The sequence below is a fragment of the Megalobrama amblycephala genome, linkage group LG7, assembly GCF_018812025.1.
Source record: "Megalobrama amblycephala isolate DHTTF-2021 linkage group LG7, ASM1881202v1, whole genome shotgun sequence".
Taxonomy (NCBI): Eukaryota; Metazoa; Chordata; class Actinopteri; order Cypriniformes; family Xenocyprididae; genus Megalobrama; species Megalobrama amblycephala.
This window is the reverse complement of record NC_063050.1, coordinates 36,821,455-36,833,688: the sequence shown is the minus strand read 5'-3', so window position 1 is coordinate 36,833,688 and position 12,234 is coordinate 36,821,455. Positions and strand designations below refer to the sequence as shown.

Sequence of the window (12,234 nt, the reverse complement as noted above, 5' to 3'; positions counted from 1 at the left end):
ACACGATTCTTCAAAATAAAAGTTTCATAATTAGGGAAAAAACGCATAATGAGCGCAATGATATAACTTATAAAATAACGAATTTTTATAATGATAATAGCTGCATGTCTATTATTAAGTAAAGAATTATTATGAAATAAATACAATATGCATTAACGTTATATAGGCTACAGTGAAATCCTGTAACATTATATATGCTTTATTTTTTATTTATGCTTTTAAATTTTGTGATGAGACATTTGCAGCAGTATCATTTTTGAATAAAAAATATGAAACTCAAAATCACATGGCTTTTTGGTTGAACACATCTCTGTAGGGTAATTGTGCAAGGAAAGGATGATCTTCAGAGGTGCATGTAGCTGTATTATCAGGTTCTGTTCTGTCCCTGTAACATTATCAGAGTATTCAATTAATCACAATTTAACTGTCACTGTCACTGTAGACATGCATTGTCAGTACCACACCCATTTGACAAAGACAAGGCTATAATTTCAAAATAAAAGTCACAAAATCCTGAGACCCAAATGTGAAATAAACTGAACAGTATCCTGATGGGACATAAACTAAACATCAAAACTGAGCAGATGTGCCAGTAGTACAGGAAAAGGACTTGTTTTTGGTGTACTAGGTGCCTAAGCAGTCAACAGAATAGCCTATTTTTTGTCCATTTTTGAAGAAGGAAAGTGCTGCCATCAGAAAATGTGCTTTTTTGATAAGTAAAATCACATTTTGAGGGTCACAAATACTGAATAAAATCACTGCAATACTCATTTATGCATGACTTTTGATTGTGTCAATTCGAAGGCACTTCAGTTGCTTATATCTTTCTTTTAAAAACCATCAGTACTTTGATGTGGATGGAATTTATATTGAATAAGTGGATTACAGATTCACTTTGACTTAAAGAGGTGTGTTTGAAGAGCTTTGCTTTCTAAAATATGTTATGCAGTAAAACATTTAGTTATTTGGGGACACTGTCTTAGTTAATTGGAATATCAGACAGCTGAGTGCACAGTCTAGACAGGCTGTATCTGTGTCCTTGAGTAAGAGTGAAGCAGGCTGTAATATCCCCAAGGGCGGTGGAAATCCAAGGCCCTTTGACCACCTCACTGTTCTGCAATAAGGTCATCCACAATCACCTCCATGAGTCAGCAAATCACTGCAGTTATCATACAGATCTCACCCTAAAATCCCCAAACACAGCGATTATACCAAAGATCACGACAGTCATTAAATAAAACTCACTATATGCAGCCAATACTCATGACCTAAATTAGTCAATAGAGTTCACAATACTGATCTATTTCTCTAAACTACAGACCAAAAACTAATTTGTACAAACTATCAACACTAATTAAGCACCCTGCATGAACAAGATGTACTGCAAAATGAATTAAATTTGTACTATTATGATGATCTCCTATGTATAAAAAGAAAAAAAATCTTTAAAAACTACCAATAATCCTGTAGATTTACATTTACAATTTTGTTTGTCAATATTGAGAAAACATTCATAAAAATGTATTCCTAGAAATGTAAAAAACATGCTCAACTTCAAAATAGGTGCAACATATGTATAATCGTATGTGAATGTAATCTTATCCTCTGCAAATATTGAAATATCTACTTGTCAATTGATAATAAAACTCAAGGACTGCCCTCAGAAACATTTTCATTGATTTTTTAGACCTTTCAGATTATAAAAATTTGTTGAGAAAACTTGATTTTGAACAACATTGTCTTTTTGCAACATTTAGAGTAACATATTATTCAGTGTTGGGTAAGTTACTCTAAAAAAGTTATTAAAGGGTTAGTTCACCCAAAAATGAGAATTCTGTCATTTATTACTCACCCTCATGTCGTTCTACACGCGTAAGGCCTTCATTTATCTTCGGAACTCAAATTAAGATATTTTTGATGAAATCCGATGGCTCAGTGAGGCCTGCATTCACAGCAATGACATTTCCTCTCTCAAGATCAATAAAGGTACTAAAAACATATTTAAATCAGTTCATGCTAGTTCAGTAGTTCTACCGTAATATTATACAGTCACGTGATTTCAGCAGTTTAGCCATTTGATAGGAGATCCGAATCACTGATTCGATTCGCAAAGCTCCGAAGCAGTGTTTTGAAATCATAACATTAGACATAACATTTTGATGTTAAATCCACTCTTGTTTTATATATGATTTTTCTAGTCTATACAGTATTTAATGCAATCAGAAGTAACTGTATTTAAATTACAGAAAAATTAACTAAATTAAATTGCAGTAATTAATTATTTAGTAATGCACACTGATTATTTCCGTTAGAACTTTTGCTGCTTGTTTGCAAACATTGTTTACTAGGAGTGTCAATTAACCATGAACATTTTTTGGATTCCACAAGTTTTATGTTGTTCAATAAACACAATTCATAGGACAAATTAAATAAAAATGTCAGTTTACATGTTGTACATCGTTTGCTGAGGCCCCCTAGTGGACCTCTTCCCCTTTGTTGAAGAACCAAAGGTGTAAATTCATTGTTTTGTTTTTTTTGTTTTTTTTTTTTAACCTTAAAATATACATAAAATTGAATTCAAATTGACAACATACAGATATTGTAACTAACTGTATTAGATTATTTTATGTATACATTAGTGTAGAGTTTGTTACACTTTGTTTAGTGTAATAAAATCGTATAATAGAAATGCATATAATAGAATCGTATAATAGAAATAGCCTAGCCTACTAACATCAGTAAAACTCCATAGTTTCCCAACAACTATTTAAATAAATAAAAAATCTGTCAAATAAATCAAACTCTGTACTTATTTATCTGGAGGTTTCCACACTGAGATATGATATTGTTCACAATAATCTGCCCTGTCTTTGCAGGGTAAATGAAATGGACGATAAATCTGAGTATGTGTGTGAGAAAATACTATAGTGTTTTTGAACCATACTATAGTAAAGTACTTGAATTAATTTCTATAGTTGCTGTAATAATATATCAACTATAAATTACTTTACCCAATACTGAACTAAGTTTTCTACAACTTTAGGGTATAGTTTACTGTAGTAAAACCTAAAGTATACTACAGTATGCTGTAGCATTCATGAACAAAGTGTTGTAAATACTATACAGTATACTACAATTTACTATAGTATGGTTCAAAAACACTACTATAGTATTTTTTTCACCTGGGACGTAATATTTTAGCATATATAAAATACATTGAGTATTGTAGGCTATAGGCTTCGCAAATATTGTGGGTTACATTCTGGTTGTAAGATGATCCCTCCTCCTCCAGAGCTGACGGTGTAAGCGAGTGCTCGAGACAGGAAGGACTGCTGAGCACTGAATGCTAACAAGGGGGAGAGAGAGTACATGTCCACGGCGAGCGGAAAGGTGGGGGGTTCAACAGCGAGATATGGAGAAATACAATTAACCTGCAATGTGCCAACGCCAAATTCACGCCGATCATAACCATCCTCACCACCGATCATCATCCTCATCATCACCACCACCAACAGCGCGACCGTCCTCGTCTTTTTTCTCCTAAGTGAAATGTATCGGGACTGCACGGGATCTTTTTTCTGACAATGGAGATTGAGAATATCGTGGCCAACACCGTGCTGCTGAAGGCGAGGGAAGGTAAGAGACGGGCAATGGCGCAATCAATTATCCCTTAATGAATGCCGTATTAACTTTATCATGGACGAGGCTGAATCCAGCGTCTTATTGGACATAACTACATTCGCCACATCTGTATACAGTCTTGAATGAGTGCTCTCTCTTAAATAGCATCTCATTTAGTATGCTAGTACGCACTTCCTATGCTCAGTCTCCTCTGTCAGACCCCTAATGGAGGTTACTATGTATTTTTCCCTGGATTCATAACGCAGAGACCGCAGTGTACACCCATCCTCTTCACCTGGGAGGGAGGTTGAACTGCAGTTGTAGGCCGCAAGGTTGCCCCTCTATCTGCGCACAAAGGAGTACACTGTGATATGAGTGAAGTCGGCTTGCTCCTTGCTGGACCTGGTCTTATCTGTGATAAATTGGGTATTATTGGATGACTCGATTCTGATTGGTCAGACGTATCACTGAGCGGTCAAATGTGTTTTTGTATAATCACTGGCAAACAGAGTGGCAAATTGCACTTTTGAGTAGGTGCTTATTTTGAATAAGTACTAATTAATTCGTAACTGCTAAAAAAAGTATGTTCTATATAGTATGAATGTGTGTAGTATGAATATAATCTGGACGAACTATATTCGCTATATTGTCATTATCACGTGACCTACCAGCGTCAGTTGCGTCGCTTGGACGTACTATATTCGCCATATTGTCATTATCACGTGACCTACCAATGTCGGTTGCGTCACTTGGACGTACTATATTTGCCATATTGTCATTATCACGTGGCCTACCAGTGCCAGTTGCATCACTTGGACGTACTATATTCGCCATATTGTCATTATCATGTGACCTACCATCGTCAGTTGCGTCGCTTCAATCTCATTCACACGTCCTCTCCCATGGCCTCATGGGATAAAGTGTCCATCGTAGTAGGTCATACAGACTTTTTGCCTACTCTTTTATGAGTACTGTGAAATCTACGGAAGAGGATTAGGGCCAAGCAATAATAAAAAAATAAATAAAACCATCTTGAGATTAAAGTCGTTATGTTTCGAGAAAAAACACATTACATTTTGAGAAAAAAGTTGAAATAAAATTTCAAAAATAAACGCATAAAATTTTGAGAATAAAGTCGTTATGTTTTGAGAAAAAAAAGTCGAAATAAAATGTAGAGAATAAACTCAATAAATTTGAGAATAAAGTCTTTATGTTTTGAGAAAAAACGTTTTAAATTTCGAGGGAAAAAAGTCAAAATAAAATGTCGAGAATAAACTCATTAAATTTGAGAATAAAGTCGTTATGTTTCGAGAAAAAACGTTAAATTTCGAGAAAAAAAGTTGATAGTAAAATGTTGAGAATAAACTCATTAAATTTTGAGAATAAAGTCATTATGTTTTGAGAAAAAACTCATTAAATTTCGAGAAAAAAGTCTAAATAAAATGTCGAGAATAAACTCGTAAAATTTTGAGTATAAAGTCGTTATGTTTCGAGAAAAAAATTGTTAAATTTCGAGGGAAAAAAGTTGAAATAAAATGTCGAGAATAAACTCATTAAATTTGAGAATAAAGTCGTTATGTTTCAAGAAAAAACTTGTTAAATTTTGAGAAAAAAGTTGATAGTAAAATGTCGAGAATAAACTCGTTAAATTTTGAGCATAAAGTCGTTATGTTTCGAGAAAAAAGTTGAAATAAAATGTCAAGAATAAACGCATTCGAACAGTGTCATGATCATTGCATACTGATAGAGGACATGACAGAATTGGATTACTTAAAAGTTTATAGTAAAATGTTGAGAATAAACTTGTTAAATTTTGAGTATAAAGTCATTATGTTTCGAGAAAAAACTCGTTAAATTTCGAGGAAAAAAAAGTCAAAATAAAATGTTGAGAATAAACTCATTAAATTTGAGAATAAAGTCGTTATATTTAGAGAAAAAACTTGTTAAATTTCGAGAAAAAAAGTTAATAGTGAAATGTTGAGAATAAACTCATTAAATTTTGAGAATAAAGTCATTATGTTTCGAGAAAAATGTCGAAATAAAATGTCAAGAATAAACTCGTAAAATTTTGAGTATAAAGTCGTTATGTTTCGAGAAAAAACTTGTTAAATTTCGAGGGAAAAAAGTTGAAATAAAATGTCGAGAATAAACTCATTAAATTTGAGAATAAAGTCGTTATGTTTCAAGAAAAAACTTGTTAAATTTTGAGAAAAAAGTTGATAGTAAAATGTCGAAAATAAACTCATTAAATTTTGAGAATAAAGTCATTATGTTTCGAGAAAAAAGTCGAAATAAAATGTCAAGAATAAATACATTCGAACAGTGTCATGATCATTGCATACTGATAAAGGACATGACAGAATTGGATTACTTAAAAGTTTATAGTAAAATGTTGAGAATAAACTTGTTAAATTTTGAGTATAAAGTCGTTATGTTTCGAGAAAAAACTCGTTAAATTTAGAGGAAAAAAAAGTCAAAATAAAAAGTTGAGAATAAACTCATTAAATTTGAGAATAAAGTCGTTATGTTTCGAGAAAAAACTTGTTAAATTTCGAGAAAAAAAGTTGATAGTAAAATGTTGAGAATAAACTCATTAAATTTTGAGAATAAAGTCGTTATGTTTTGAGAAAAAACTCATTAAATTTCGAGAAAAAAGTCTAAATAAAATGTCGAGAATAAACTCGTAAAATTGAGTATAAAGTCGTTATGTTTCGAGAAAAAACTTGTTAAATTTCGAGGGAAAAAAGTTGAAATAAAATGTTGAGAATAAACTCATTAAATTTGAGAATAAAGTCGTTATGTTTCAAGAAAAAACTTGTTAAATTTTGAGAAAAAAGTTGATAGTAAAATGTAGAGAATAAACTCGTTAAATTTTGAGCATAAAGTCGTTATGTTTCAAGAAAAAAGTTGAAATAAAATGTCAAGAATAAACGCATTCGAACAGTGTCATGATCACTGCATACTGATAGAGGACATGACAGAATTGGATTACTTAAAAGTTTATAGTAAAATGTTGAGAATAAACTTGTTAAATTTTGAGTATAAAGTCATTATGTTTCGAGAAAAAACTCGTTAAATTTCGAGGGAAAAAAAAGTCAAAATAAAATGTTGAGAATAAACTCATTAAATTTGAGAATAAAGTCGTTATGTTTAGAGAAAAAACTTGTTAAATTTCGAGAAAAAAAGTTGATAGTAAAATGTTGAGAATAAACTCATTAAATTTTGAGAATAAAGTCATTATGTTTCGAGAAAAAAGTCGAAATAAAATGTCGAGAATAAACTCGTAAAATTTTGAGTATAAAGTCGTTATGTTTCGAGAAAAAACTTGTTAAATTTTGAGAAAAAAGTTGATAGTAAAATGTCGAGAATAAACTCATTAAATTTGAGATTAAAGTCGTTATGTTTCAAGAAAAAACTTGTTAAATTTTGAGAAAAAAGTTGATAGTAAAATGTCGAGAATAAACTCATTAAATTTTGAGAATAAAGTCATTATGTTTCGAGAAAAAAGTCGAAATAAAATGTCAAGAATAAACGCATTCGAACAGTGTCATGATCATTGCATACTGATAGAGGACATGACAGAATTGGATTACTTAAAAGTTTATAGTAAAATGTTGAGAATAAACTTGTTAAATTTTGAGTATAAAGTCGTTATGTTTCGAGAAAAAACTCGTTAAATTTCGAGGAAAAAAAAGTCAAAATAAAAAGTTGAGAATAAACTCATTAAATTTGAGAATAAAGTTATTATGTTTAGAGAAAAAACTTGTTAAATTTCGAGAAAAAAGTTGATAGTAAAATGTTGAGAATAAACTCGTTAAATTTTGAGCATAAAGTCATTATGTTTTGAGAATAAAGTCGTTATGTTTTGAGAAAAAACTCATTCAATTTCGAGAAAAAAGTCTAAATAAAATGTCGAGAATAAACTTGTTAAATTTTGAGTATAAAGTCGTTACGTTTCGAGAAAAAACTTGTTAAATTTTGAGAAAAAAGTTGATAGTAAAATGTTGAGAATAAACTCGTTAAATTTTGAGCATAAAGTCATTATGTTTCGAGAAAAAAGTCGAAATAAAATGTCAAGAATAAACGCATTCGAACAGTGTCATGATCATTGCATACTGATAGAAGACATGACAGAGTTGGATTACTTAGTCAAAAAGCTTAACGTGGCTTAATGCATTAACAGTAATATTAAAAGATCAAATTCTGTACACAACTTATTAATAAACCAAACTATGTGCAGATAAGCAGTCAGATGAGCACATATGAATGCAGCATGTTTAATTACACATTTTCTTCCATAACGTGCCTTATAAAGAAAACCGATAGTGTGGCTTAATGTACAAACTAAGACAGTGGAATTAAAAGATCAAATTCTCTAAACAATTAATAAACCATACTATGTGCAGATAAACATAATGACTTCACCTATAGGCTGGAAGACTGTGTATAGACATTTATCAATAGTCTATAGGCCTGTTTTTTGTTGTGCCTATTTAATACACCTGTAAGCCTGCTTATGTAGGCTAGATATAGCTTGTCCTTTTTGTTTCTGTTTGCACATTTACAGTAAAACATATGGACGCCGCTTTTTTCATTCTTGAAGTTAACTTTTTGTCTGTATGTGATTAGATTTACTGACTGTTTTGCCTTGAACTTGAGAACGCGCCGCGTCTGGTGTGCATATAGTGCTTCATCCATATAGCGCACGCAGAGAGAGCGCATATTTACGCTTGAACAGACAAATATACATAATTAGCTAAAGCGGATAGTATCTTTGTTACTAAAAGAAAGCCTAAAGAGATCTAACTCTGTAATGTCCTCTTTTAGTATGCAATGAACATGGCACTCATCTGCTTATCTGCACATAGTATGGTTTATTAATAAGTTCTTTTAATAACACTGTTAATGCATTAAGCCACGTTAAACTTTTTGACTAAGTGATCTAACTCTGTCATGTCATAGGCCATGTCATAGGCCTGATGAATATGACACTGTTCGAATGCGTGTTTATTCTCGACATTTTATCTACTTTTTTCTTGAAATTTAATGTTCATTCTCGATATTTTATTTCAACTTTGTCTCGAAATTTAACGAGTTTGTTCTCGATATTTTATATCAACTTTTCTCGAAATTTAATGATATTTTTTTCTCGAAACATAACAAATTTATTCTCAGAATTTAATGAGGTTTTATTTCGACTTCTTTTCTCGAAATTTAACGAGTTTAATCTCGCTTAATAATGACTTTAATCTCAAGATGGTTTTATATTTTTATTATTGATTGGCCCTAATCCTCTTCCGTAGAAATCGGACATACTCATTTGGTCACATACTGTTTTTCGCCTATTATATAGTAGGGAAGTATGCTATTTCGCATGTTGCCGATATTTCACCTTTGCCCATGGCAAGTTGCCGGCACTACTTTCATGTCATGTGTACCCGCTCTTCGCGCCAACGCAAGTTTGTGAATCAAGACGTTTATTGCGAATGCTAACTGTAATAAATGACTTCGGATGACAGTATAGATTTTAAAGTTGGCATGAAATTAATATTCACCCCATTTTTTTCAAAAGAAATGTATGTTATAGATTTTATGAACAATTCATTCATGCATTTTTATTTTTTTATTTTGACTTGGGACATTTTGATTCAAATTTATTAACTATCTTCCGAATGTATGCAGAACTTCACCATTCACTTTGGCTGCTTTAAGTCGCCATGAAACGGAAGTTGCTAAAGTCACTAAAATGTATGTCACAGTATGGAAGATCTCTTGGTACTTCCAATTCATCGCAACTTTATATTGGTGTGCATAAAGCTTTTGATAGATGGCTACAAGAGAAAACAAAATCATCATTTGGAGGACAAAAATTTGGGTAGAAATTAAAAAAGAAAGCGCCGAGGACATGTTAGCCAACTACAACTTTAAATAAGTAACTAATAATACACGTTAATATTGATGCATACTTTTTCCTGCTGTTAGGACCATTGTTTTCGGTGTCGTAATGGACTATTTTTCTTAGTGACTTCCATATTGCGACTTGCATCCGAATGTAGCAGATTATCAAAAAATAAAAATGTGTGTGAACTGGTTCTCTCCATTGCTTGTTGATTGGATGTTGAGAAAATTAAAAAAAAAAAAAAAAAAAAAATCAACCAATACATCAACCGAATAATAGAAATAAAATAATCAATAGATTATTCGAATAATCTTAAAATTCCGATAAATCAATGGAATAATCATAAAGTAATGATAGATTAATCGAATAATCTATCATTACTTTGATTACTGGAATCACAGTGTTAATTGTAGTTAATTATTTTAATCAACTTACACTCCTAGTTTCTGTTAATAAAAGGATGGAAGTAGTCGCAGAAGTACCCAAGGAAATATCTTCGCCTACACTACACGTGAAGGGAGCTTTATATGGTCTTGGACAATGGTGGTCCTAAGTTAAAAAGATTGAGAACCACAGCTTCTTTAAAAGGCCTTTTTGTTCACGGTTGCGTCAGAAGCTTTCTCTTTTCTTTGAGGGTGTTAGTTGATTAGATGTTCTTCACAATTTTTGTTAGAGCAAGTAACATATTGTGCACAGTTTTCTTAGATAGGGCTTAGTGTTTTTTTTTTTTTTTTTTTTTTTTTTCCCCGAAATAAGGCTATTCTTAAGGTAACTGCATTTCTGAGGTCATCTAAGCTTATTACATTAATAAAGCTTACAAATGGAAATGTTTCATAAATTGATTTAGGTATTTAGCATTTGATGTGATTGTTTCAATTTAGATTATTGGTTAAAATTGATAGATTTTATACATTTTAGGTTTATAATTTATACAAATGTACAAAGTTAAGTTTCTCTTAAGATTTTCCACTGTTTTTTTAAACACCTCTTTGGTGTAATCTCACAATTAATATCACCTCATAAATGCTGAATGCATAGTAATTTGTTTTTTATTCAAAGCGCAATGCTGTTTAAAATATTTTTAGATGGAGTACAGCAGGTCATGCCAACTTTCCAAAAGTATTTCATATCAACTTCCCAAATACATTTTGAGGAATGCTGAAACAGCATAAACTTTGTGTCTCTTTTAAGGTACGTCTGTTTGTCAAATAACGAGGAAATAGTTGGACTTATTGCGTGTCTGTAGGCAAAGAGTGTTTATGAGATTGCCTTGTTTTCAGCCAGTCATCTTGCGCTTCTTCCTGTTTATCTTGTTGTGCCTTTATGTAAATACAGAAAATATGCTTGTCTAGCTTTACATTAACTGTTCCAAAAACTACTAGTAGTCTTGCATAGACACTAGACAGACATTTGTCTTGACCAGGATGTTTATTATTTTCTCTTTCTTTGTCTCACTTCAGCGGTTGCTAAAATCTGTCCTTGTAGATTTTAGTGTAGATTGAACAGATGTGTATCATCTGTGAGAGTTTGACCGGTCAAACAGCTCAGTGGTTTTGTGTGTGTTTGCATGTTATTGCATTAGTATTGAGTGAGTGATATGTTGTCAATGTATAATCAAATGCAAGAATGAACATGTCAGACAATGTTCGTCTGTGCTGTGTGAATTAACATGTTAGATCTTAATTATGATTAGGAGAGACTGTTGTTTATATTAAATATATAGATGATTTTAATAATCACAATCAATTTATTAACCTCTACATATGTTGCAGTAAATTTTGTGCGTTAATTTGGTTAATTAGGTAAAAAATATATATAAAGAATGTTGGTAACCAAACAGTTTCTGGTCCCCATCGACTTCCGTAGTATTTTTTTTTTTTTTTTCATACTATGAAAGCCAATGGGGACCAGCAGTTGTTTGGTTACCCACATTTTTTACTGTATGGTTACTCTCATACAGGTTTAGAACAACTAAATGATGACAGAATTTTCATTTTTGGGTGTAGTATCCCTTTAAAACTTCCTTTCAAAACATGGCACTCATAGCGTGAGGTGCATTAAAAAACAGTGAGGTGAAATGGGATACAACGGCCAAAGACATCTGTATGCATGTGTGCATAAACCAACAACTGCCGCAGTCTTGGACAGATTGACAGACTTGATTGCAAAATGCTTTGCTGTGGATTTCATATGGAAATTAAACAAACAATAAGACCCAGAATAATTACCCTAAATGTTTTTGACCCCCAAGGGTAATTTCAGAGGCCAGCAGTTCTCTCTCTCTCTCTGTGTGAGTGTGCGTATGTGTTTTTTCAAGAGCATGACTTGTAAGTCTGTCTGTAATGTGGCTGGAATTTGCAGTCACTGAAATTACAGTAAATCCTGGAGGATAAACTATTCTCATTCCAATCCTCAGTTTGAGGAAAACTCTTTTTCCTGGGTACGAGGAATGCTTTCTCTACATTTTGACCTCAAGACGGAAAGATTTTGATTACGCTCTTGTACACTCCATAAGTGTTGCATTAAACAATTATATGAAAACAAGGTATGATTACTTCATACTATCTTGGAGGTTCAAAGTTTGCCAGCTGTCATGATCTCTCTAAGGCAATGTGCATTCGTGATAGTATTGATTACCAGATGTATGGAGGAATGTTTGTTTGAAAAAATGAAAAGTGATTGGAGACTGAAAAAAGGATTTCTGGAAAACAGTT

At 32.1% G+C, this 12,234-nt stretch overlaps 1 protein-coding gene across 2 annotated transcripts in view; it reads left to right on the top strand.

Annotated features, from left to right (window-relative positions):
- Nucleotides 1–3,243: 3,243 nt before the first annotated feature.
- grk4 (G protein-coupled receptor kinase 4) overlaps nt 3,244–12,234 on the top strand; it is a 39,308-nt gene continuing 30,317 nt past the window's right edge. Inside the window, exon 1 of one of the 2 annotated variants that reach the window (XM_048197284.1) lies at nt 3,244–3,636. In XM_048197284.1, the coding sequence (XP_048053241.1) occupies nt 3,585–3,636 (52 nt within the window). In that variant the 5' untranslated portion in view covers nt 3,244–3,584. The remainder of the gene's footprint in view (nt 3,637–12,234) is intronic. The other variant, XM_048197283.1, reaches the window with a different exon arrangement.